Below are 27709 nucleotides of genomic sequence, written 5' to 3'. Positions count from 1 at the left end.
ACGTTAAGAAGTGAGACAACTGTAGCCTGTCGATCTACACGGTCATCTCTGAGACACATTGTCCACGATTCTTCATTGTTCTAGCCTCAGTTTTCCAAAGTCATTTGTTCTTTATTAGTGGCCTTAGTATTTTACTCCTTATTCGCTATACGTTTTCGTCCATTTTGTAAGTTGAAGACAAACATTCAATATTTTCAAGGGTTAAGCAACTTTTTGAGTTAAAAAGCTTAAAAAAGACTTGAAACCAAAAATAAAGAATATTTTTTTATTTTGCATTATATTCATCAACCACGTACACCATTTTGATGGATTCCACTTTAGTGGAGATATCACGAAACCTTGCGGAACGAAGAATCCTCAATGCTATAAAAATAAGGTTTTTATTTACATTGACGCGTTTCTGTTTTAGACCGACTCCTTTTTCAAGGTAAAAATAGAAAATTATTTTTACCATGAAAAAGGCCGAAACGCGTTGGTGTAATAAAAATCTTAATTTTATAGGATTGAGGATTCTTCGTTCCCACAAATGCAACTCAGGTACTGTGATATCTCCAGTAACGTGAATTGATACCTTGAAGAATTTTTTCTACCAAGGTTCTAAGGCTCTTATAGGTGTTATGTCCCTACACAACCATCCCAGATGAGCACTACCATCACACACAATCTTTTATTTCTCTTGTGGTATTGCCCTGTTTTCTGCTTCTGTCCCAACCAGATGTCACCAATCTTTGTGGATTTGATGCAAAAAAACTATCAGCAAAAACCAGAAGACAAAAATGAAAAATGTGATCTAAGAAAAAATCAGAATTGATGAATTGTGACAATATAATTGCTCTCCGGTGCACTTCACCTATGAATTAGATCAGTGTTTCCCCAACTCCAGTCCTCAAGAGCCACCAACAGGTCATGTTTTTAGGATATCGTTAACACTGCACTCGTGATCGAATGATCATTTGATAACCTTCAAAAAATGGAAAATAAAAATACAGCCAACAAAACAGCAATTAGACAAAAAAAAACCTACAATAAATGAGTGCACTAGAATAAAATAAATTTTATGGAAACAAAATACAAGATAAAATACCATATAATGTAAAAAATGATGATAGGTGAAAACGTCATAAAAAGTGTACAAGGAAGAAAGAATGAACATGAAAAAATAGTGCACAAAGACAAAATACTGAAAAGTAGTGCAATAAGATATAGCTGACAATAGCAGTGCATCACCTTATGTATTCCTAAAGAATGCAACATATATAGTGATGAGGGTCTATAAAAAACAGTATTCCGGCCTGATATACAGTGAAGATGAATAAGTAGAACCTTAAGAGAATAGTAGGCATACAAATAAATACAAGTCAACAATCCCAAATAAGATTGAAAATAACAAAAATGCATAAGGGTATAAAAATATCAATAACACATAGTGAGTAGATTGTGAGATGTTACCTGCGTTTTGCCAAGGCTTCTTCAAAGGGATGAACAAGTGTGAGTACATTTTGTGCACATCAGGCATTGGAGCCTGTACCTATCCAATTCATGACAATTGTAAAGATGCACAACAGTTGCCTTCCATGCATGAGATCTGGCAAACAGTTGTGGACACAAAGTCAGAAGCATCTCACGCAATATTGTGGAATAGCTCAGTAATAAAAGAATTTGTACAGTTGAGAAATTATAGGCTACCGTTTCATAAGTGCATGGAACCAGTAATGGTAAAAGCTAAGAATCACTGTCGTATAATGCTAATGTTCTAACAGGGAAAACCCAGACCGATTGTCACCTGGACAAAAGATGGCGAGCCACTGGATCCAAAGAAAGTCAGTGTCAGGACTTCCGAATCGGACACCATTATCTTTATACGATCATCAGAACGATCTCATTCAGGAAAATACGATCTCTCTGTAAAAATTGAGAACATGGTCGATTGTGCAACGGTGAACATTCGCATTGTGGGTGAGTGCTCTGCCTTATACCAACACAATTATGGGATCACAATAACAAATAAACCCTTTTCTTAAACACACAGTAGTCAATAGATTTTTTCACATATTATTTTTGGCAAGGCTATCCTTTATTCCAATCTATTGTTTTCTCTTTTTTTAAATAAATGGATGCATTTTGTGTTAAAAATCATTTTTGCATTTGGGTTTAATCTAAAATTTTGCACCGATTCCCTTCTATAGCCTTTGAGTTGCCCCTCAATGAGCTCAGTCTGATGGAGGGTTTGTAACTCATCTTTTTTTCTTCTGAGCTCCTCTCAGCTTATTTATGACCACAGACAGAGATGCATCTGTGGGGGGATAGCTGTGGCATCTGTCCTGGGCACAGGCAGCAGAGGAGTGCCATCGAGCCACCTGATGCGGCGGTCCGAGGTGGCAAGCCCTATAAATGCTCAGCTGGGCCTCCAAAAACACCAACTTTTGGAACTTTTGAACTTTTAGCTTTGCTAAACCCCTCCTTTTATGGTCCGATTCCCAAAATTGTCACAGCAAAAAAAAAGTACCTTAGTAGATGTACCGTATATAGGAACTAGTCCAGACATGAATGTCACCAGTGTGCGTTTTGTTGGATACGGTGACGCCATAAGGTATATGTCCTCCTTATTTCATACTGCCCACTTTATTGTTTTTTGTGTGCAATGCACCTGATAGATTTTTTGAGTGATTTACACTAATTTATACTGCATGTTTGCACTTTTGCACATTCGGCACTTTCCTTTTTAACCCTATTATGGGTTATTTCTTCAATTTTTAAAGCTCACGTTTTCATTCATTGTTTTTAATTATTTATATATCTGGTGGACATATACATATAATTACTATATAATTGCTTAATCTCTTTTGGTACACCGTAGGCCATTTGGCTATTATATATATCTGTCTGAAATTTTATTTTAATTATTTTATCCAACATGTGCACTTTTTATCTTTATGTATCATTACCACTAATAAAGATTTATATATATTAATATATATACCCTGCCCTGTTTTCCTTTTTTCTGGGACTGTCATCCTTGCCCTAGGTGGTTGGTTCTCTTCATGAATGTCACCAGGTTAGACGTATAGAATGTCCAGCTTTTGCTCTTATTTTATTCTTGTTGAGTATTCTGTTTATTTGGTTTTTGCTGTTGTTGTTTTTCTTTAAATGCACCACATGATTCCTTTGGTTTACTGCTAATTTTTATGGCTTTTGCCAATGGGATGTGACTCACGGAATTCTCTTGGGGGTTGGAGGAGTGAAATTAGCTTTGTTTCATAAAAGCCTAGAAAAAAAATAAAAGTAGCTACAAATAAACAAGTTCTCAATTTCTGCTAAGTAGGTGGCCTTTTCCTGGTGTGATGTCGGAACTATTGTCACGATATGGCAGCTGCATACCCCTCTTCCCCCTTTTTTTAGGGTTCATACTAAATAAATTTTTTGGTAGACTAGGGTGGTTTTTGGGCCTTCAGTCTGCTGGAATTTTTCTTCTAGGTTCATATATTTACAATTATATTTATATAAAGGCTAGTAAAGCGCTGTAACATAATGAAGCATTGCAGATGGGCTCTTCAACATTTTCCAAAATTATCTGAAGGGCAAAGCAGACGTCTGGTTACACCTGTGCTACAGTAGTTTTGTCACAGATTTCTTATTTTTTGATAAGAAGAATAGAATTAGTTGTCTCGTCAAATTTATGGCTACTCTGACAAAATGTGATAGACCCTATTTTAAATCAGTGGGGTCCATTGGATATATGATAAGACAAGCTTTCGGCTTCGGTACAAAAACTTTTTTTTTTTCATTTTTATTTAAATAAAAAAACTGAACAAAGTGAAAAGTTTTCTTCAACTTTTGACAATACTTTGATTCTGATGTTGGCAAGGGATCTTAGTTGAGCTACGTGAGAAGAACTTATAAATAGTGGCTTCTTGTTGTTGCTGACTGGACCTGACTTATATCGATGTCCGGGGCACTAATTCCTCTTTTGGCACGCACTATGGGCAAATGCCTGGTAACCTTTTTCGGATAGGAGTCCGGATTACCTTTGCCAGGCACTGCAGAATAATTCCCATCCTGCTTACAGTAAATCTGGTTTTTCTTTTCTTCCAAATATTCTACTTTTATATGACTATTTTAAGTGTTATTGTAAAAAAATATATCTTTGCACCCTGTTAGCCAACAGATAGGAAAATATGAAAAATTAAGAATCCTCAGAGGTTGATACTTTTTAATGGCTCACTGAAAAGATGGTAATACTTGTTAAAAGTTATCAACCTCTGAGGATTCTCAATTTTTCATATTTTCTATTCTAAATGTTACATTTTATTAAAAAATACATTGGTAAGAAACATTTGCAAAAAATGAAGAATGACTTGTGGACTAGGATCAACTTATTCTCTGTTTTGGACGATCCCAGAAGAACAATTTACTCACTTATATAGAGCCACAGCACTGTACAGACATCATCATCACTGTCCCCATCAGGGCTCACAATCTAGATTCCCTATCAGAATGTCTTTGGAGTGTTGGAGGAAACCGGAGAACCCAGAGGAAACCCACCAAACACGGGGAGAACATACAAACTCCTTTGTGTTGTCTTTGATGGGACATGAACCCAGGATACCAGCGTTGTGAGGCAACTGTGCTAACCCCTGAGCCACCATGTTGTAAATATGTAGTATATAGGTTCTTTTATGGTGTCGTAAGATATCTAGAGTGATTTCTTAAGTGCCCACTAGATCTTTGATTTCTATTTGTCCTGGGACAAAACATCTCTGGCGATACAGAATAGATTCCTCAGTATGCAGACGGCCTGACTAGTATGTTCATGTCTGTCTTCATATTGCTGACGGATGGAAGAACAACATCTAAAGTTCACAGGGGAGGAATATCTTTAAAGATCGGGTTTCCTTATCTGAACTATATTTAACTAATCCTAGCGGATAATATCCAGTTATGGATGCTTAACCCAGCTCCAGCGAGCAGCAGAATGCGCAAAGGTTTATTTTAAAACATCCTAATTCCTATTTTAAAAGGCACAGTTATCCGTCTTGAAATAGTTTTGGAAAATGATCTTATCCATCTCAGAACACTGATGTTTCTACTCTGACATTTTATGTATGGTACGTAATTGGTCTCCCAAAATGAGTACAGTATTATTGGTATAGACATTTAGTTATGATGACAGTAGATTTTATTTTTTATTACATTCTTTTTATTTTGTCCCCAAAAAAATTAGGGCTGAAAAATTCTCAAACTGGAAGACCCAGATTGTCCTTGTATTATAGGGTTGGCTATTGTAGTACTACATTTCTCCTTCAGTGGTCAGTGTAGGGTAAATGTAGGGTTACTTGCATCTTTGCCTCGGAATAACAGTAGACTATCAAGGGTTTCAGATGTTGGACCAATGACGATCAGCTGATCGCTGAGCCAGCTTCCTTGAAAAATGGCTTTTGTTAATGGGATAGACAATTAACCCCTTCACAATGGAGCCCATTTTCTTTTTTGCGTTTCTATTTTTCATAACTTTATTTTTCTCTCAATATGGCCATGTGAGGACTTGTTTTTTGCTGGACGAGTTGTACTTTTGAGTGACACCATTGGTTTTACCATATCGTCTACTCGAACATGGGAAAAAATTCTGCAACTGTTTTTTGGATATTTTTTCTACCACGTTCACCAAATGCTAAAATTGACCTGCCATTATGAATCTCCACATCATTAAGAGTTCATAGACACCAAAAATGCCTAGGCTATTTTTTATTTAAGTGTTGAAAAAAAAATCCAAAATTTGGTTTAAAAAAATGCGTCATTTTCCGAGACCCGTATCGTCTCCATTTCTAAGGATCTGGGGCTGAATGAGTGCTTATTTTTTGTGTGCTGAGCTAACATTATTAATGATATCATTTCGGTGCAGATACAATCTTTTGATAGCTCGTTGCATTTTAACGCAATGTTGCGGCGACCAAAAAAAAGGTAACTCTGTGGTTTTGATCGGATGAATTATTTTTATAGCTTGGTAGATTGGGCGATTCTGAATGCGGTGATACCAAACATGTGTTTGATTTTTTTATTGTTTTATTTTGAACTTTTTAAAAAAATATTTTTAAAATATTTTTTTTTACTTTTTGCATGCTTCAATGGTCTCCATGGGAGATTAGAAGCTGCACTTGTCCGATTGCCTCTGCTACACCCAGGCAATGATCAGATCGCCTGCGTGTAGCAGAAATGCTTACTTGCTATGAGCGACGACCACCGGGCGGCGCTCATAGCAATCTAGCTCTTACAACCATAGAGGTCTGCTGGAGACCTCTGTTTGTCATGCCAATCCAGCGGTGACCCGTGCTCACCTGACGGGGTCACTGATGGGTGGGATTTTCAGCGTGCTTCCGGTAAGTGTGAGTTAAATGCCGTTGTTTCCTGATACAACAGGAAGTTAGAGTCTAAAATAGCCCCAGTTGCCGGTGTTCAAATAGCAAGAGTTCTATGTTTAATCCAGACTGTAAAATTTAAATACAAAAATTGACAAACCTTATAAAGCTTATAAATATATCAGTTTTGCACCACATCAGACGTGTGCTGTATAGTTTCATTTTTCATAAAAAAATGAATTTGAGGCTTCTATATATATGAGATTAATGTTGGCTAAATAAACTGATTTCAGATAGACTGGTCAGCAACATAATGTGTATGAAAGCCTCCCAAATCTCCCCAGACAGAAGGATCAGGCATGCTGAATTTCAATGTCTGAGCCTTTTGTGAGGCAGACCTCAGCCAGAAGTGCCTGACATCAGCTCACCCCTCTTCCTCCTTTAAATCACATAAGCACTAAACCGATCGAAGTGTATATGTACAGAGATCGGGAGGAATAGATGTCGGCCGAGCAAGCATGCATGGAGGCCTTTAAATGTTCAGGTTGTGGACTCAAACTGGAGTTAATCTCTATCTTTTAAAGCAAGTGATTTGGCTGGAATGACCTTAAAAAGATTTTTCAGGCAAATTGTATTGCTTACCAAACCTTTAGATAGATCATCAATATCTGATGGATGGGTGTCCAAAATCCAGCACCTCTACTGATCAGCTGTTCTCACCTCTGGCGGGAGCAGGAAGCCAGCAGGGAACATAGCGGAATGGCACAGCTCCGTCTATTGTTTAGTGGCTGTTTCTGGGTACTTCAGCTCAGCTCTTATCGGTGGTACCTCATGTCGAATGGCAACCAACTAGATAGTAATGACCTTTTTTCTAAGGATAGGCTATCAATATGATATGAATGGAAAACCCCTTTATATGGTCTGCCTGGCATGAAGCCTAGAATTTTGGGGAGAATTTGATTCAGTTATCTTCTGGTCTGATAAACTGATATGAAGCCGGCCACACACAGATCAAAGCTGCTGCTGGACACAAGACTTGAATAACAGGAAAGTCATTTAGTTAGGTTACACAAATATGCAACTTGGATAACAGTTAGACCTTGGGATTTTTCATTGCTGATCTTCAGAGATGTCTTTTTTCTATTTTATTGCAACTTGTAATATTAAAATGTGAGTATAGGATGTAGCCATGATACATTCACAGCTTATGGTCCAAAAATTAGTAATTGTGCGTCAGTTTGATGAAAAACAGCCATCGTCCTATATGTTGGCCGCCTGTTGTGGATTCTGTTTGTGGGCTCCCTCTGGTGGTTACTGCTGGTACTGGGTGACTTTGGTGGGTTGCGGCCTTTGGTTTCCACCTGTCCATCAGTGGCTGGGTGTTTCCTATTTTACCTGGCCTTTCTGTCATTTCCCTTGCCGGCTATCAATGTATTCAGATGTGCTCTGTTTGGTTCCTGCCTACCTGCTCCCAGATCTTTCAGGATAAGCTAAGTGCTGATTTTCAGTTGTTTGGTTTTTTTGTCCAGCTTGCTTATTATGTCTCTATGCTAGCTGGTAGCTCTAGTGGACTGAGGTTCTCCCCATGTGCCATGAGTTGGCACATGGGTTCTTGTAATCTCAGGATGGTTTTTTTGATTAGGGTTTTTTGCTGACCGCTCAGTCCCCTTTTGTATCGTTCTGCTTTCTAGTTTACAGCGGGCCTCAATTTGCTAAAACTATATATATCATCTCTATGTGTGTGCCTTCCTCTCATTTCACCGTCAATACATGTGGGGGGCAACTATATCTTTTGGGGTTCATTCCGCTGGAGGCAAGTGAGGTCTTTATTTTCTCTGCAGTGCTAGTTAGCTCTTAGGCTGGTGCGTGGCGTCTAGAACCAACGTAGGCACGCTCCCTGGCTATCTCTAGTTGCGTTTGTCAGGCATAGGGCAGCGGTCAGCCCAGGTTCCATCACCCTAGAGCTCGTCCGTAATATATTTGTACTTTGCTTGTCCTGTGCTATCCCTAGCCATTGGGATTCATGACAGTATAGCCGGCCCACAAAGTGTTAATTGTTTGGGCTGAAGCAGGAGAAAGAGAAGTGTTTAAGGGAAATTTTTTTTTTTTTTTTTCCTTCAGAGTTTTGCTGCCTAGCCCTTAATTGCTGTCTAGCTGCTTCTTACCTCCTCTTAACCCTTGAATGGCTCTGATCTTAGCTGTTTAACATGGATGTCCAGAGTTTGGCTTCCAGCCTGAGTAATCTCGCGGCAAAAGTTCAAAACATACAGGATTTTGTTGTTCACACTCCCATGTCTGAACCTAGAATTCCTATTCCAGAGTTCTTTTCTGGAGATAGATCTACCTTCCTGAATTTCAGGAACAATTGTAAATTGTTTCTTTCTTTAAAATCTCGCTCCTCTGGAGACCCTGCTCAACAGGTCAAGATTGTAATATCTTTCCTGCGGGGCGACCCTCAGAATTGGGCATTTGCATTGGCACCAGGGGATCCTGCATTGCTCAGTGTGGATGCGTTTTTTCTGGCATTGGGATTGCTCTATGAGGAACCTAACCTGGAGATTCAGGCTGAAAAGGCTTTATTAGCCCTCTCTCAGGGGCATGATGAAGCGGAGATATATTGTCAGAAGTTTCGGAAATGGTCTGTGCTTACTCAGTGGAATGAGTGCGCCCTGGCTGCAAACTTCAGAAATGGTCTTTCTGAGGCCATTAAGGATATTATGGTGGGGTTCCCTACGCCTACAGGTCTGAATGAGTCTATGGCTATGGCCATTCAGATTGATCGGCGTTTACGGGAGCGCAAACCCGTGCACCAGTTGGCGGTGTCTTCTGAACAGGCACCTGAGACTATGCAATGTGATAGAATTCAGTCCAGAAGTGAACGGCAAAATTATAGGCGGAAAAATGGATTGTGTTTCTATTGTGGTGATTCAGCTCATGTTATATCAGCATGCTCTAAACGCACAAAAAGGGTTGATAAATCTTTTGCCATTGGTACTCTGCAGCCTAAGTTCATTTTGTCTGTGACTCTGATTTTTTCACTGTCTTCCATTTCCGTCGATGCCTATGTGGATTCGGGCGCTGCCCTGAGTCTTATGGATTGGTCATTTGCTAAACGCTGCGGTTTTAGTCTGGAACCTCTGGAAGTTCCTATTCCTCTGAAGGGAATTGACTCTACACCATTGGCTATGAATAAACCGCAGTATTGGACACAAGTGACCATGCGCATGATTCCCGTTCATCAGGAGGTGATTCGCTTCCTTGTACTTTATAATTTACATGATGTACTAGTGCTTGGTCTGCCATGGTTACAAACTCATAATCCTGTCCTGGACTGGAAAACAATGTCTGTGTTAAGCTGGGGATGTCAGGGGGTTCATGATGATGCACCTCCGATTTCAATCGCTTCATCTACTCCTTCTGAGATCCCTGCGTTTTTGTCTGACTATAGGGATGTTTTTGAGGAGCCTAAGCTCAATTCGCTCCCTCCGCATAGAGATTGTGACTGTGCTATAGAATTGATTCCTGGCAGTAAGTTCCCTAAGGGTCGTTTATTTAATCTGTCACTGCCAGAGCATACTGCTATGCGGAATTATATTAAGGAGTCCTTGGAAAAGGGACATATTCGTCCATGTTCGTCCCCTCTGGGAGCAGGTTTTTTTTTTGTGGCAAAAAAAGATGGTTCCCTGAGGCCTTGTATAGATTATCGCCTTCTGAATAAGATTACAGTCAAGTATCAGTATCCATTGCCATTATTGACTGATTTGTTTGCTCGCATTAAGGGGGCTAGGTGGTTCACTAAGATAGATCTTCGCGGTGCGTATAATCTGGTGCGGATAAAACAGGGTGATGAGTGGAAAACCGCATTTAATACGCCTGAGGGCCATTTTGAGTATTTGGTAATGCCTTTTGGACTCTCCAATGCTCCGTCAGTCTTTCAGTCCTTTATGCACAATATTTTCCGTGAATATCTGGATAAGTTTATGATTGTGTATTTGGATGATATTTTGGTGTTTTCTGATGACTGGGAGTCTCATGTTCTACAGGTCAGGAAGGTGTTTCAGGTTCTGCGGGCCAATTCTCTGTTTGTGAAGGGCTCAAAGTGTCTCTTCGGAGTCCAGAAGATTTCTTTTTTGGGGTACATTTTTTCTCCTTCTACTATTGAGATGGATCCCGTCAAGGTTCAGGCGATTTGTGACTGGACACAACCTACATCTGTTAAGAGCCTTCAGAAGTTCTTGGGGTTTGCTAATTTCTATCGTCGGTTCATTGCTAATTTTTCCAGTATTGTTAAACCTTTGACTGATTTGACTAAAAAGGGTGCTGATGTTGCTGATTGGTCTCCTGCGGCCGTGGAGGCCTTTCAGGAACTTAAGCGCCGGTTTTCTTCTGCTCCTGTGTTGTGTCAACCAGATGTTTCACTTCCTTTTCAGGTTGAGGTTGATGCTTCCGAGATTGGAGCGGGGGCGGTTTTGTCACAGAGAAGTTCTAATGGCTCGGTGATGAAGCCATGTGCATTCTTCTCTAGAAAATTCTCGCCCGCCGAGCGCAATTATGATGTGGGTAATCGGGAGCTTTTGGCCATGAAGTGGGCATTTGAGGAGTGGCGTCATTGGCTTGAGGGTGCTAAACATCGTGTGGTGGTCTTGACTGATCACAAGAATCTCATTTACCTTGAGTCTGCCAGGCGTTTGAATCCTAGACAGGCTCGTTGGTCGTTGTTTTTTTCTCGTTTCAATTTCGTGGTTTCATACCTGCCAGGTTCAAAGAATGTGAAGGCAGATGCTCTTTCCAGGAGTTTTGTGCCTGACTCTCCTGGAGACTCTGGGCCTACTGGTATCCTTAGGGATGGGGTAATATTGTCCACCGTATCCCCAGACTTGCAACGTGCATTGCAGGAGTTTCAGGTGGATAAACCGGATCGTTGTCCACCAGAAAGACTGTTTGTTCCGGATGATTGGACCAGTAGAGTCATCTCCGAGGTCCATTCTTCTGTGTTGGCTGGTCATCCTGGAATATTTGGTACTAGAGACTTGGTGGCCAGGTCTTTTTGGTGGCCTTCCTTGTCTAGGGATGTGCGTACCTTTGTGCAGTCTTGTGAAGTGTGTGCTCGAGCTAAGCCTTGCTGTTCTCGGGCCAGTGGGTTGTTGTTATCTTTGCCCATCCCGAAGAGGCCTTGGACGCACATTTCCATGGATTTTATTTCTGATCTCCCGGTTTCACAGAAAATGTCCGTTATCTGGGTTGTGTGTGACCGCTTTTCTAAGATGGTTCATTTGGTGCCCTTGCCTAAGTTGCCTTCCTCCTCTGAGTTGGTCCCTTTATTTTTTCAGAACGTGGTTCGTTTGCATGGGATTCCGGAGAATATCGTTTCTGACAGGGGATCCCAGTTTGTGTCTAGATTTTGGCGGACGTTTTGTGCCAAGATGGGCATTGATTTGTCTTTCTCGTCTGCATTCCATCCTCAGACGAATGGCCAGACGGAGCGAACTAATCAGACCTTGGAAACTTATTTGAGGTGTTTTGTTTCTGCTGATCAAGATGACTGGGTTGCTTTTTTGCCACTGGCCGAATTTGCTCTTAATAATCGGGCTAGTTCGGCCACGTTGGTCTCTCCTTTTTTTTGTAATTCGGGGTTTCATCCTCGTTTTTCCTCTGGTCAGGTGGAACCTTCGGATTGTCCTGGAGTGGACGTGGTGGTGGACAGGCTACATCAGATTTGGAATCAGGTGGTGGACAATTTGAAGTTATCTCAGGAGAAGACTCAGCAGTTTGCTAATCGCCGTCGCCGCGTGGGTCCCCGACTTCTTGGTGGGGATTTGGTGTGGTTGTCTTCTCGTTTTGTCCCTATGAAGGTCTCTTCTCCTAAGTTCAAGCCTCGGTTCATCGGTCCTTATAGGATCTCGGAGATTCTTAACCCTGTATCTTTTCTTTTGGATCTCCCAGCATCGTTTGCTATTCATAATGTGTTCCATCGGTCGTTGTTGCGGAGGTATGAGGTGCCCGTTGTTCCTTCGGTTGAGCCTCCTGCTCCGGTGCTGGTGGAGGGAGAATTGGAGTATGTTGTTGAGAAGATCTTGGATTCTCGTGTTTCCAGACGCAAACTCCAGTATTTGGTTAAGTGGAAGGGTTATGGTCAGGAGGATAATTCCTGGGTGGTCGCCTCCGATGTTCATGCGACTGATTTGGTCCGCGCCTTCCATAGAGCTCACCCTGATCGCCCTGGGGGTTCTCGTGAGGGTTCGGTGACCCCTCCTCAAGGGGGAGGTACAGTTGTGGATTCTGTTTGTGGGCTCCCTCTGGTGGTTACTGCTGGTACTGGGTGACTTTGGTGGGTTGCGGCCTTTGGTTTCCACCTGTCCATCAGTGGCTGGGTGTTTCCTATTTTACCTGGCCTTTCTGTCATTTCCCTTGCCGGCTATCAATGTATTCAGATGTGCTCTGTTTGGTTCCTGCCTACCTGCTCCCAGATCTTTCAGGATAAGCTAAGTGCTGATTTTCAGTTGTTTGGTTTTTTTGTCCAGCTTGCTTATTATGTCTCTATGCTAGCTGGTAGCTCTAGTGGACTGAGGTTCTCCCCATGTGCCATGAGTTGGCACATGGGTTCTTGTAATCTCAGGATGGTTTTTTTGATTAGGGTTTTTTGCTGACCGCTCAGTCCCCTTTTGTATCGTTCTGCTTTCTAGTTTACAGCGGGCCTCAATTTGCTAAAACTATATATATCATCTCTATGTGTGTGCCTTCCTCTCATTTCACCGTCAATACATGTGGGGGGCAACTATATCTTTTGGGGTTCATTCCGCTGGAGGCAAGTGAGGTCTTTATTTTCTCTGTAGTGCTAGTTAGCTCTTAGGCTGGTGCGTGGCGTCTAGAACCAACGTAGGCACGCTCCCTGGCTATCTCTAGTTGCGCTTGTCAGGCGTAGGGCAGCGGTCAGCCCAGGTTCCATCACCCTAGAGCTCGTCCGTAATATATTTGTACTTTGCTTGTCCTGTGCTATCCCTAGCCATTGGGATTCATGACAGCCGCCCTCCTATATTCATCTTTTTTATAACGTTTGAATACAGATGTTTTAAAGGATGGAGAGTGCCACCTTTCATCCTTTGCAAGTCTATATAAAGATTGCTTTATGGCCATATTAGCTAATGGTCCAAAAATTAGTAATTGAAGTGTCCATTTGATGCAAAACTGCCATTGTCCTATATGTTGCCCGCCCTCCTCTATCCTTCCTTTTTTATATAATGTTTGAATAAAGATGATTTTACGGGACGGAGAATGCCACCTTTCATTCTTTGGGAGACTATATAAAGATTGCTTTATGGCCATGTTAGCCTCTGGTCCAAAAATTAGCCACTGAAGCATCAATTTGATGCTAAACCGCCGTCATCCTATATGTCACCCGCCCTCCTGTATCCATGTTTTTATTATGTATGAATAAAGACATTTTTTACAGGACAGAGAGTGCCCCTTTCATCCTTTGGTAGACTATACAAAGATTTCTTTATGGCTATGTTAGCGTTTGGTCCAAAAATTAGCTTAAAAATAAACTGTCTTCTAAATATTTTTTTTGTTCACAAAATAATAGTACATGTAAAAAGGGAAATTAATCTGTTTCTTTCTTTCTTTCCTGGAATGATCAGACATTCTTAACATTTTCATTTCACAGATAAAATTTGTTTTAAGTGAATGCACATTTTCTCATTACTAAGATAGGAGATGACAGTTGGTGATCATAAAGTTCTATGGAAAAGGGGTATGGAGGAGGGAGGAGCTAGGTCCAAAAACAGACATTCTTCTGCATGTTTTCCCTATTTAAAGGGGTTGTCCAAAGCATGTCAATTTTTTTGTTTTATAGAAATACCACCACTCTTATCTCTTATGTCTGCCTGACATTATAGCTCAGACCTTCAATTGAATGGAAATAAGCTGCAATACCTAAACACAGCCCATCGACATTAGGGGTGCGGTTTCTAGGAAAGAAAAATAGTATCATAGGAGGTACTCTTAAAATGTTTTATAGTTTACACCAATAGTAATGTACATAAGGTAAATGGTAATAGAGTTACTTTTCCTATTGCCTGCTTGATTAGTGAATTATCTGATCTAGTCTTTTTGTTATATCTTGTGACGCCACTTTGACTCTCTGAACCATACAAGTTCTTATGTGTGGACTCCAATTCACTTTTTGTTTGACTTTCTGTGATTCTCATAGGACACCACTGTTTTTAAACTGTAGTGACCAGCATGTGACTTAGCCATACGGATGAAAATGAGTGCTAGGCTGCACACTACCATAAGGCTAAGTTCACACTAGGAGTTTTTGCAGCATTTTTTTAATGCAAATTTTCAGCTGCGTTTTACAGTACCAGCAAAGTCTATGAGATTTCAGAAATCTCATGCACACAGCTTGTTTTTTTTTGTCATCAGGATTTTGTGCTTTGCGTGTTTTTTTTTATTTCACTTCTTTCAGCGTTTTTGGTGCATTTTTTTTTTCAGCGTTGAAATAAATGGGTGGGGAAAAAAAGCATCAAAAACGTAGGTATCGGGTTTTGCTGCGGTTTTTGTGCCAAAACCTGATTCAATAGAATACGACATTTTTTTCTCACCACTAAACTTTATCAGCAGCCACAAGAGACAAATCTAACCGTGACAAAAAAGCAAGGAAAACATGCTTTTTTCTGCAGCTTCTATCTTGTCAAGAGATCAGGTTTTGCTGCTGAAAAAGTGTGTAGTGTGAACTTACCCTGAAGGGGTTGTGTCTTTATTAGACATGAGAAGATATTTTAATATTTGAATTGCCAGCTTCACTGAATTTTTCCCAAATATTGAATTCACAACAAATATTTTTGCTATGAGGCATTGGTAGCCTATTTAACCACACACAGCAGTATCAGACTGTGTAGGCTACTTAAACTAAAAATTACCCCATCTAGAGGGCATAGATATGACTGTCTGGTGTTTATACATAGGTGATGCAAACATAAAATGTGGTATTTTTACATGGTTTGGTGCAAAAATTATTCACATTTGGGGATTATCAAGAGCCTTGTTCTTTGCTAAATGAAGAAGTGATAGTTTTTCACAAGCTGTACAAAAATTATCCCTTTCTTTAGGGAGAAAAAAACAGGCATGCTACTGTTTTGAAAATAAAGTAGTAATGGCTTCTCAAATAGAAATGAAAAATGTATCTCTTTATTGGGATATGATACCTTCTAAAGATAAGCCAAAGCATCACCCCTCCCACCTCATGAACATATGTCCTACTGTAGTATCCCTTAAATGTTGTGCCTTTATCTTATTAATTGATTTGTAATCCTGGCTGAAGAAGGAGCCTCTGTGCTTGGAAAGCTTGCAAACATATATTACTTTCTGGTTAGCCAATAAAAGTATCTCTCCGAAAATACTTTAGTCATCATTGGGCAGAAAAGTATTCACATCGATTTTTCTGGCTAACACGGTATCACAATATAATTTGTTATTGTACATCATCTATTCTCAAAATAAAACACAAGCCTTGATTTCAGGAGTTTTCTTCAGTAGCAAAATTAGAACAGAGGGGTATTAAATTGCCCTTTTGTTTGCAGCATATGAAGAACAATAAAAAAGACTGTTATTTAGGTCCTGTTAGTGCAGTATATCCCATTCTCAGCCACACTGAGTATCACACTGACTATACAGCTACAGCACCTCCCTAGCATTGGATTATTATTTGCAATCTTAGGCTTCAACTCCCATTTTCAATGTTCTTGAGTTTTGCAGAAGTCCACCAATTAAAATTAGTCCTTTATATCCCTATATGTAATAAGTTGTGCTCTCTGACCTTCAATGCGTAGACTGTAGAATCCTAAAATGGCTCTGCCTGTCCGACTCTAAGTTGATTTGCAGCTGGTTGATCCACTTCTTTTCCTAATGCTTATGATCTCGAACCCTAACTGATCATACATTAATGAATTATCTAAACAAAGGCCATCAATGGTATATTCTGGATACGTTTTGAGACAGACAACATTAGGACATACTGCCAATACTAATTTTTTCCACTCCCCACACAGATAAACCTGGTCCTGCACAGGCTGTGATGGTCAAAGAGGTCTGGGGCTTTAATGCTCTTGTAGAATGGCAACCACCCAAGGACAATGGAAACTCAGAAATTACAGGCTATAGCATCCAAAAAGCTGACAAGAAAACAATGGTAAGATGGTTTCTTTTTTAATATCACATTACTTGAAAGTTGCTTTTAGACTCTTACTGGATATATCATCCTTGCTTAACTCCATAATTGTGGTCCTATACCAAGTGCTTATTGTAATCTTAATCTTCACTCTAAGAATTCTTCATTGATTCCTTTCCAGGAATGGTTCACTGTATATGAGCACAATCGTCAGCCACGGTGCACAGTCTCCGATTTGATCATGGGAAATGAATATTACTTTAGAGTTTACAGTGAGAACATTGTTGGTTTGAGTGAAAATCCAGGTGTTTCCAAGAACAGAGCCATCATCGAGAAAACCGGTAGGTGGGAAATAAAGATTAAATGGGTCATATCTATCAATGTGACTCTTCAAATGTATTGGACCTACCCTACAGATGTGTGCTTCCTTACAGTGGCGTAACTACAGTCCGATAGGCTCAACTGCAAAATTTGGGCCTGGACCCCCCAAGTACATGTTGGTCAGATGTATGGTCCTTGTAGTGTTCTTGATCCTATAATAACATATGTGTTCACCCCGATGTAATAATTTACCTTCTCTTGGCTGTTTCTTGTAATAGTTTCCCTTACTATGGCCTCCATCTTATAATAGCATCTTTTATCTCCAGCCCCTTTCTGGCATAATGTCCCCCATTTTGTACCCCTTTCTATTATAACATCCCCTGTCCTGGGCCTCTTCCTGCACTAGTGTCCCCCATCCATTGCCCCTCAGAATAAGGAAATGTTATGCAGTGCTCAAATGAATCCGTGAGAAGTCTGTGTTGTACATGGATAGCACGTAGAGATGAGTGATCGTTTCAAGGTTCGATTTGGTTCGGCGAACATCCCCATGTTTGCCGAATGGTTTGTCCAACATACCCAAATCCCATTGAATTCAATAGGAGGAAAAACAAAACGCATAGACAACATCTTAAAAGTGGCCAAAAATCTTCCCAAACATCTCAAATTAAGAGCAGACATCAGGAAAAGTGGCATCAATTGTCCCACAGTACAAATAGTATAATTGTGCAGCATGGATGCATGGAACAAGGCTTGAACCAGCATTTCTAGTGGAAACATTGATCAGCAACAGGTGGATGAGTGACAGGTGTAGGCCTGGTGGTCTGGGAGATGTGCCTAAGGCCGGAGTCACACTACAGCGAGATTCGGCCGAGTCTCGCAGGTTAAAAACAAGCTCTGGCACCAGCACTCCGGAGCGGAGCATGCGGCTCCATGTATTGCTATGCGGCCGCACACTTCGCTCTGGAGTGCCGGTGCCAGAGCTTGGTTTTAACCTGCGAGACTCGGCCTTATCTCGCTGTGTGTGTGATCCCGGCCTAATTCAGGCAACACACATGAAGGAGACACAACTTGGAGTCCAAGCATTTACAAAATGAGGGGCAGACACCAGGGAAAGTAACATCAATTGACCCACAGTACAAAGTTGATAATGATACAGCAGCAGTGAGCCATGGGACTTGCACGAGGTATCAGGGTCTGGGCCAGCATTTAGCGCTTTGAATTTAAGTTTCAATTAAGAAACCCCTTCCACTACAAGCAACCCACTAGATGGAGACCAAACTTGGAGTCTCCACATTTAAAAAAAATGTTTGTAACATCAGCAGCAATAACGATAGGAGGCACAGAAGCCATGACAAAGGTGTCACAGACTTCAACAATGCGAGATCAATGCATGGCACTAAAAACAACACCATTACATTGTCTGCCCAGTCTGGGACTGGGGTGCAAAAGTCATTGGAGATCCATGACTTTTTCATCTTGATGAAAGTACTTTCAGGGGACAGCCTGATGCACTTATCCATCAGGACACCACCAGAAGCACTGAAGACACGTTCTAAGAGAAAGCTAGCTGCCAGGTATGATAAAAACTCCAAGGTGTGACAGGTGAGCTCAGGCCACTCTTCCATTATTCAGCTGCCGTGATGAAAACTAAATCTCCGAGCAGTCATGAATACTCGGAGGTCACCCGAGCGCGCTCGGGAAATCCCGAGCAACGAGTACACTCGCGCATCACTAAAGACTAGACATTCCCAGGGTTGGAAGTGTATAACTGCGATGCACATTGTATGCTTCACTGCTGTCTTGAGGAAAACCACTCTTAAGATTGTCTACAAGCATGTTTCGATTCTCCAGCATTCGTCTGTCTCTTTCCAAGGGGAACAAGCATCTCTGGCAAAATGTACTTTTTTACTATGCATCTAACAGAGTGGCAACCCAGTATTCAGCACTATTTCTAATCCTAACAATATGGGCATCATGTTGCAGATAGTGCAGCAAGAAGGCACAAAGACAGTCTAGAATTTAGAGATATTGTTATCCCTTCCGCATCCTCCTCTGCTTCCACCTGTTCCTCTGGGACCACCACCTCCTCCCACAGACTGTTCAAAGTAAGCTCCAGCACATAGATGACCAGAATAGTGATGCTGATGATGGCATCATCAGCACTAACCATCTTAGTAGCCATTTTGAAACTGTGCAGAACATGCCCATCCTTCAGTCTAGCAGTAGTTAATTCACTGCCAGATTCCTTTGGCAGTGGCTTATTCCCCATTCTCCACTGAAAGTGTTCATGAATTTGGGAAAGTTGGGAGGATTAGCTGTCAGCCTATAAACTTATGGCCAATAGTTATTTGAATTGCACAGACAGAAGGGGTCCTGAATGGGGGAATTATCTTTTATGCTGTTCATATGCCATTTTATTGTACCTAATTTTGGTTTACAATTTTTTGTTCATTCATTGAATTCAGATTATTTAAAGCCCCACACTGGTGATATTTTTCTATTTGCCCATTTTTTAGGGATTGGGTGTAAGTGTTAGGGCACAAACAGATAGCTGTAATACTATCACGAGGATCGCATTGCAATCCTCAGACTGGCCGTTGTCTCTCCCTTACCTGAGCTTGATGGCTGCATAGAAAAATATGCTGTCACGCTTAGGTCAGGAGAGCGGAGTGCCAGTCTAAGGACTGCAATGTGATCCTCACTTGAGTATTACTGCCGTGTGTCTGCGCCCTTATGATGGTAGTTTTCAGAGACACTCTGGCATCAAGTCACTGCATTTGTGACCTGCTGAATCACAGTGCTTGCTCTTTGCAGCAGAGGTCACTTTCTGAATTTTCTTAGTGCAATTCTTTGAGACTCAGAACAAGGCTAGAGATGGTCTTTGAGTCTTATAGACTTGCAAGTGACCTACACTCTAAACAGTAATTCAGCAGATTACAGATGCAGTGACATGACACCAGAAGTGTGACCTAGTCACAACCCATGGATAGGCCGTGAGTCAGCGAAGTCAGACGCTTCGGGGTCAGTACCAAAAGAGCAGGGAGTAAACCATGGGAAAAGACAAAGGCATATGTCAGGTCACATTCCAAGGTCTGAATACCAGAGAAATATCGAATAAGCAAACGGGCAATAACAAATGGGTAGTCAGAAAATGGTCCAAAGGTCAGCAGCAGTAGATCAGAAGCAAAGGGGCAATAACAAATGGGTAGCCAAAACTCAGTCCAAAGGTCAGCAGTAGTAGTTCAGAAGCAAAGGGGCAATAACAAAGGAGTAGTCAGAACTCAGTCCAAAGGTCAGACAGCAGTAGATCAGAGGCAAAGGGGCAATACAAAGGAGTAGTCAGAACATGGTCCAAAGGTCAGCAACAGTAGATCATAAGCAAAGGGGAAATAACAAATGGATAATCAGAACATGGTCCAAAGGTCAGCAGCAGTAGATCAGAAGCAAAGGGGCAATAACAAATGGGTAGACAAAACTCAGTCTAAAGGTCAGACAGCAGTGATCAGAAGCAAAGGGGCAATAACAAATGGGTAGCCAGAACTCAGTCCAAAGGTCAGGTAGCAGTAGATCAGAAGCAAAGGGGCAATAACAAACGAGTAGTCAGAACATGGTCCAAAAGGTCAGCAGCAGAATATCAGAACCTACAGCACAGGGATCAGGCAAACACACACCAAAGAGCATAAGCTTTTAACTGGCAGTGATCTGGGCCAGACAGCTCACCTAAATAGTAGGGCAATTACTAAGAACAGGGAGCACCTGTGGTAATCTCTGCACCTCCCAGTCTCAGATAGGTCACCTGAGCTTTCAATCAAAACACTGACAGCTCAGCATGCCCCAACAAAGAATAGGATGACAGAGCTGTCCATCACTGAGTCCCAGAAACTCTGTGCCAAGGAATCATAACAAGAAGAAGGCAGAGCAATGCTGAAAATGGGAGAAGACCGTGACCAGTGAGTATATTACTACCATTGATACACTTACACACATGATCTTTAACAAACATACAAAAAAACAAATCAAAACCTAAGATAGAAACTTATACTCCAGTTTATTTTTTTCGGTCAAATAAAAAAAAAATACTGAAATGGGGCTTTATCTGTGCCATCAAATGGTTTATCACAAGAAGCTTCCAAGAAGCAAAATCTAACAATATGACTGTCCTTCACAGGCTTGATCCATAAACCTCATGATTACAAAGAAATGGATGTGAATGAGGCTCCAAAGTTCCTTACTCCTCTCATCGACCGGGTTGTAGTAGCTGGATACAGCACAGCCTTGAATTGTGCTGTAAGAGGTCATCCAAAGGTACGACTGCGCAGCCATCTCTTGTGAAAAACCTAATCACTAAACTAAAACTAACACTAAAATATTACCACATGAATGAGAAACTAAGACTTTATGAAGGGTTTTTTGGTTGTTGTAGAACTATTTGTTTTTAAGATCTTTGAAAGTAATCCTGTGTATCTAATTTAGCCCAGAGTTATCTGGATGAAAAATAAAATGGAGATTAAAGATGATCCCAAGTTCCTCATGAAACATAACCAAGGAGTCCTTACATTGAACATCCGGAAGCCAAGTCCCTTTGATGGTGGAACTTACACTTGCAAAGCCATCAATGATTTGGGGGAAGCCGAGGTGGACTGCAAACTAGAAGTTAGAGGTAATCTTTTATCTTTTGAAGTCCAAAAACACTGACCAGTACCACCTTGCAAAATATCTAGGCTAATGAATTCTCAGTAAAGGGGTTGTCGGGGACCATTTGATTTTTTTTTACTGTGGGTCTAAGAACTAACAGGCAGTTAGTTGCAAAGTACTGGCTTGTTCTACTGAGTGATGGCTCAGAGCAGTCGGAGACTCTGCTCCTTCATTTGGCCTCACCTCAACAGTTCTCTTGTCCTCTTCTTGGCTGTTCTGAGATGGGGCCTGACTTATTTAATTAATTTTCCTTTTTCTCACTTCATACAGTTCCCCAATAGATGTGTCTTGGTCTCTTCAACAAAGAAATTACATTGAGTAAGTACCATATATCACCATGCCTCCCAAACTTTCTTACCCTGAAAGCCACATTTAACTTTGAGAAATGGTCAGCAGCCACATTCTATGCAAAGAAATCATAGATCCAATAGAAAACAACTTAAAAAAAAAGAGGTTGGATGCCCACCCTGAGTACCTGTCCAGCTACCACAGCAGTTATTGACTTAAGAATCTATGGGGTTATGCTGCTGGGATCAGAATTATCTTTGATCCCGATTATTGCCTAAACAGTTATCCCCAGCTTGTATATTGAGCGCACATCTTCTACGCTCTCTTCAATCATATGGATGCTACCAATGATGGATATATACAGTAGAGACCAAAAGTTTGGACACACCTTCTCATTTAAAGATTTTTTCTGCATTTTCATAACTATGAAAATTGTAAATTCACACTGATGGCATCAAAACTATGAATCAACACGTGGAATTATATACTTAACAAAAAAGTGTGAAACAACTGAAAATATTTGTCTTATATTCTAGGTTCTTCAAAGTAGCCACCTTTTGCTTTGATGACTGCTTTGCACACTCTTGGAATTCTCTTGATGAGCTTCAAGAGGTAGTCACCGGAAATGGTTTTCACTTCACAGGTGTGCCCTGTATGGTTTAATAAGTGAGACTTCTTGCCTTATAAATGGGGTTGGGACCATCAGTTGTGTTGAGCAGAAGTCTGGTGGATACACAGCTGATAGTCCTACTGAACAGACTGTTAGAATTTGTATTATGGCAAGAAAAAGCAGCTAAGTAAAGAAAAACGAGTGGCAATCATTACTTTAAGAAATGAAGGTCAGTCAGTCCGAAAAATTGGGAAAACTTTGAAAGTGTCCCCAAGTGCAGTGGCAAAAACCATCAAGCGCTACAAAGAAACTGGCTCACATGAGGACCGCCCCAGGAAAGGAAGACCAAGAGTCACCTCTGCTTCTGAGGATAAGTTTATCCGAGTCACCAGCCTCAGAAATCGCAGGTTAACAGCAGCTCAGATTAGAGACCAGGTCAATGTCACACAGTTCTAGCAGCAGACACATCTCTACAACAACTGTTAAGAGGAGACTTTGTGCAGCAGGCCTTCATGGTAAAATAGCTGCTAGGAGACCACTGCTAAGGACAGGCAGCAAGCAGAAGAGACTTGTTTGGGCTAAAGAACACAAGGAATGGACATTAGACCAGTGAAAATCTGTGCTTTGGTCTGATGAGTCCAAATTTGAGATCTTTGGTTTCAACCACAGTGTCTTTGTGCTACGCAGAAAAGGTGAACAGATGGACTCTACATGTCTGGTTCCCACCGTGAAGCATGGAGGAGGAGGTGTGATGGTGTGGGGGTGCTTTGCTGGTGACACTGTTGGGGATTTATTCAAAATTGAAGGCATACTGAACCAGCATGGCTACCACAGCATCTTGCAGCGGCATGCTATTCCATCCGGTTTGCGTTTAGTTGGACCATCATTTATTTTTCAACAGGACAATGACCCCAAACACACCTCCAGGCTGTGTAAGGGCTATTTGACCAAGAAGGAGAGTGATGGGGTGCTACGCTAGATGACCTGGCCTCCACAGTCACCAGACCTGAACCCAATCGAGATGGTTTGGGGTGAGCTGGACCGCAGAGTGAAGGCAAAAGGGCCAACAAGTGCTAAGCATCTCTGGAAACTCCTTCAAGATTGTTGGAAGACCATTACCGGTGATTACCTCTTGAAGCTCATCAAGAGAATGCCAAGAGTGTGCAAAGCAGTCATCAAAGCAAAAGGTGGCTACTTTGAAGAGCCTAGAATACAAGACATATTTTCAGTTGTTTCACACTTTTTTGTTAAGTATATAATTCCACATGTGTTAATTCATAGTTTTGATGCCTTCAGTGTGAATGTACAATTTTCATAGTCATGAAAATACAGAAAAATCTTTAAATGAGAAGGTGTGTCCAAACTTTTGGTCTGTACTGTATGTTACTGGTCTTTAAAGGGAACCTGTCATGTCCAATAATGCTATTAACTTGCAGATATGAGGTTATTTTGAAGGTTAATAGAGTTATGAAGGTGCAAGGCTGCTATACTGAAAGAAATTCAGAGGATAAGCCTCATTGATTATGGGGCTAATCTTGACATGAATCTGCTTCTACATGTCTTTTTATAATAACATTATTATTGTATCTTTATGACAAATTCATGTTTTGTAAAATATAAAAACTAATGTTATTCATTTTGCTTTTTCTGTATGTTTCATTTCAAGTTTTGGATGAGTTACTTGCGGATTTTAACCACAAGAAAAAGAAAGAAAATTGTCTCCATCGTTTCCCGTTCTGTTGTGCCATATGTTACGTCATTGCTATTGTATTGTGTATTTTTACCCGAACATCTTTTGACTGGTCTGTTCTGTTTTAGAAGTTTCATTCATTGAATCGATCTGTCACATCGCTGCTATCATAGAGCACACATGCAGCAGCTTTAAGTTGATGTTCTATCTTTCTGTTCCTTGGACTAACACCCTGTTATTTTATTGGATGTGTGCCTCATAAACCAGTCAACTAACCAGACTAGTCGCACTAAACTGGCAAAGGCTTCTAGGCAGAATCTTATGAAAGAACTAGGTCAGTCAGTACAATATATGTTATGTATTACTTGAGTTTTGAAGTAAATTCAGTCCAGGACAATGGGTATGTTCGCTAAAACGTTCCCATTGTTTCAGGTCACTTTTAGAATCATCTGTCATGTATGTGTCCATCAGTAATAACACTATGTATGTGACTTGTATGTATCTTGCATGTTTCACCAGTTTTATCACCATTTTACAGTTATACTGAGCTGAGTGGCTGTGAATCCAGCACAGTTTCTTGAAGTTGCAGCTTGATCTGCCTGTGCTTGCCCTGTCTTCTTCTGTCTCTCTGTGCTAAGCGTTCCTCTCTTCATAGAATTTAAAGGAGGTGTAATCTGATACCTCACTGACTTTTTAGCCCATGTTGCTTGGATGAAGAAAGATTTGAGCTGTATTTTCAGAGTATAGGAGTACAGAAAGTAGGAGCGTCGGAAGAAGTGGCTCATGGGTGCAGAAAGAAGCATATTTCTCTGATAAGATATATTACAATGTTTCTTACATTTGCCTGTATTATTCACTTATGCAGTTTGTTGGAAGTTTGTTGACTGTTTAAAGAGGTTTCGACACAAGTATCGAAAAAAAAAAATCTGAAGTTAGCAGAACTTTATGTCATTCATCTGAAATGATTTGTGTTTGATTGTGGTCATAAATTGTCTACTAGATGAGCCGGGACGAGATAAAGACAAGGCAAATATTGTAGAGACCAATCACTACATTCTTATAAGACGGTCAAGGGGATGTTTCCACCCTTTGTTTAGACTACAAACGCTACCAAGCCCATCAACTATTTTGGCAGATGTCAGAAGTGTTGAAGAGAATCTGTCACCAAGGATTTTTTGCTATGTAATCGGATAGCAGCATGATGTAGATGTTGAGACACTGATTCCAGGGATGTGTCACTTACTAGTCTGTATACTGTCATTTTAATGCAATTACTGTTTTCTCTTTTGCAGATCTAGCAGTGCTCAGATAGCTGAGCCCTGTATTACCCCACCCACACCACTGATTGGTAGTTTTCTGTGTACACTACACTGTATATTGACAGCTTCTAATCAGTGGTGGGGGCGTGGTTACACAGAGCAAGAGGACTAGTAGGCAGGAGACACCTAGTCCTGCAGTAATAATCTCCTGCTGATAAACCACTGATTTTATTGAAATAGCAAAACTCAGACTAGTAAGTGATATATTTCAGAAATCAGGCTCTCAGCCCTTACATTATGCTGATCTCAGTTTACATAGCAAAAAACTGCTGATAGCTTCCCTTTAATCTGGGATAATTTAGGTTTTTCCTAGTCTATGTGGCTTGAAACATACTGTATACTTTATTACCCTATGAATTCAATGTAATTAATTTGGTATTAATAGTTTGATACTTATTGGGTATGTGGTGTAAGAAGATAAAAATAAAACCCAGCTGTGTGTCTAGATGCGTATCTAAGGATGTTGTGAAAGGTGGACATTTGAAGAAAAACTGATTTAGAATTTAGATGGCCAACCACCTGTCTCCAGCAAAGGGGGCAACTAGTTAAAGTGCTAGCTACTTTCTTAAAATCTATTTCCAAATACACTATTTAGGAAATCTGAGCTACGTAGTATGTATGTCAATGTATTTGCCCATTAATTTTAGGATATGTGTTGCTTTATTTCTCCTGTGGTGGTCCTCCAAGAAGTTTGATGTCAGATTCCATCACTGTGGGTCAATGCAGTGGGTGGGTCAACTTGTGATTAGTGTAAGTTTGAAGGAAGGGGGCTTATAACAAGAAGGGGATATCTAAGGACTCGTAATATTTGGCTAATCTCGGAGATTTGCAATTGAGAAAAATATCCAACATTTGTGATTTGTGTCTGCAGTCCAAGCAAGGTGACATTTCCAGGTTGTGATAACTTGCTAGAGTTGAGGGAATTTATGTAAGTCGAACTGATTTAGACTCAAATTTAAAAAAAAAAATATTTTCTTGATTGCAAATTTCTTGTGAATTCAGCAAAATGGTGGAATTCTTGCTGAATTGTAGAAAAATAGGAAAGGTGTAAAAACAAAAAGTATTAAAGCTCCATTCTCTGCTTACCTGTCCCTACACTGCCCAGCTCAGAGGCTTAATCTGTACCCAGCGTGGTACAAAGTGAAGTTGCCCAAAAAGGATAAAGAATGTCGGAGGAAGGAAAAGGCGCTGAGCTACGGCAGCGGAGGGACCCGTGGGCAGGTAGGTGAATATAATTTTTTTCTTTTTTTTTTTAACATTTCGAGGTCTACAGAGAGATAAGGAACCTCAGATTTTCATGAAAGAACTTTGATGCAAATCGAATTCCTTTGCCAAATTTGAGCAAACCGCTGAATTCCAATTTTGGCAAATTCACTGGACACCATAGTTTACCCAATTTCATGTGTTTTCAAGATCAAGATGTTCAAGGACAACAATCGTTTGATTTATGTGGTACAACAGATACACACAAAAATCAGTAAATGGGGTCTGCAACCACTTTATGAAAATTGCTCAAATTTTGTCTGCTTTCCTTGAGCCCTAAATAGAGTCATGATTTAATTTGGACACCTAGGCTTATTGCAGTCGCATCATTTCACTTGGTATCACAGTCTTGTTTTACGTTGTCTATTGTGGCAGCAATGAATGTAATCATTTCGACGTTTTAACCATAACTGTGTTTGTTCGCGATCGTTGCTCTGTCTGGTGGGAATCACCATCTAAAAGTTACAGAAATTTTTAAAAACTTTTGTTGCTGAGCGCTTTTCTGTTGTTTCCGAGATGAAAAACAATAATGTTTTAACTCAGCATTATTATTGTTATCTGTGAAATAAAAGTTAAAAAAACAAAGTGTGGGCTCTTTGCTTATGTCAAATTTGGGGGATGTAGCAGTGAAAGCATTAAAGAAGACAATGCTATGGGAAGAGTCGGTCTTATCATAACATGCACAGAACACAAACAATGGGTGCAATTAATTGTTTCAACTTGCAAAGGTTGTAGGGGTTATCAAGAAAATAAAATAAAAATGTTTTCAAAGGACTCAGACTACCTTTATCACCAACCTCCTGTTGTGATACTTACCTGGACCCCGTCCATCTCTGGTTTCGATTCCCATTGAGGAGTGTCAGGATACGACTGCTCAGCCAATCACTAGCTGCAGTAGTGACCCGTCCCACGCAGCCTATGATTGGCTAATCAGGTATTTTCTGTAATTTTCAGGGTGTAGAAACAGAACCAGAAAGTGAAGATTACAGTGAACTTGGTAAT

At 40.6% G+C, this 27709-nt stretch overlaps 1 protein-coding gene across 3 annotated transcripts in view; it reads left to right on the top strand.

Annotated features, from left to right (window-relative positions):
- The window catches only part of LOC143770220 (myosin-binding protein C, fast-type-like), a 214185-nt gene extending 186878 nt beyond the window's left edge, over positions 1–27307 (top strand). For all 3 annotated transcript variants that reach the window (XM_077259635.1, XM_077259634.1, XM_077259633.1), the window contains 7 exons: positions 1761–1956; positions 16403–16542; positions 16703–16862; positions 21011–21147; positions 21316–21502; positions 21808–21855; positions 24102–27307. In XM_077259635.1, the coding sequence (XP_077115750.1) occupies positions 1761–1956; positions 16403–16542; positions 16703–16862; positions 21011–21147; positions 21316–21502; positions 21808–21818 (831 nt within the window). In that variant the 3' untranslated portion in view covers positions 21819–21855; positions 24102–27307. The remainder of the gene's footprint in view (positions 1–1760; positions 1957–16402; positions 16543–16702; positions 16863–21010; positions 21148–21315; positions 21503–21807; positions 21856–24101) is intronic.
- Positions 27308–27709: the final 402 nt, after the last annotated feature.

This window comes from Ranitomeya variabilis, chromosome 4, assembly GCF_051348905.1.
Source record: "Ranitomeya variabilis isolate aRanVar5 chromosome 4, aRanVar5.hap1, whole genome shotgun sequence".
NCBI classification, from domain to species: Eukaryota; Metazoa; Chordata; class Amphibia; order Anura; family Dendrobatidae; genus Ranitomeya; species Ranitomeya variabilis.
Note: the sequence above shows the minus strand (reverse complement) of the source record. Positions and strands in the feature narration are given on the sequence as shown.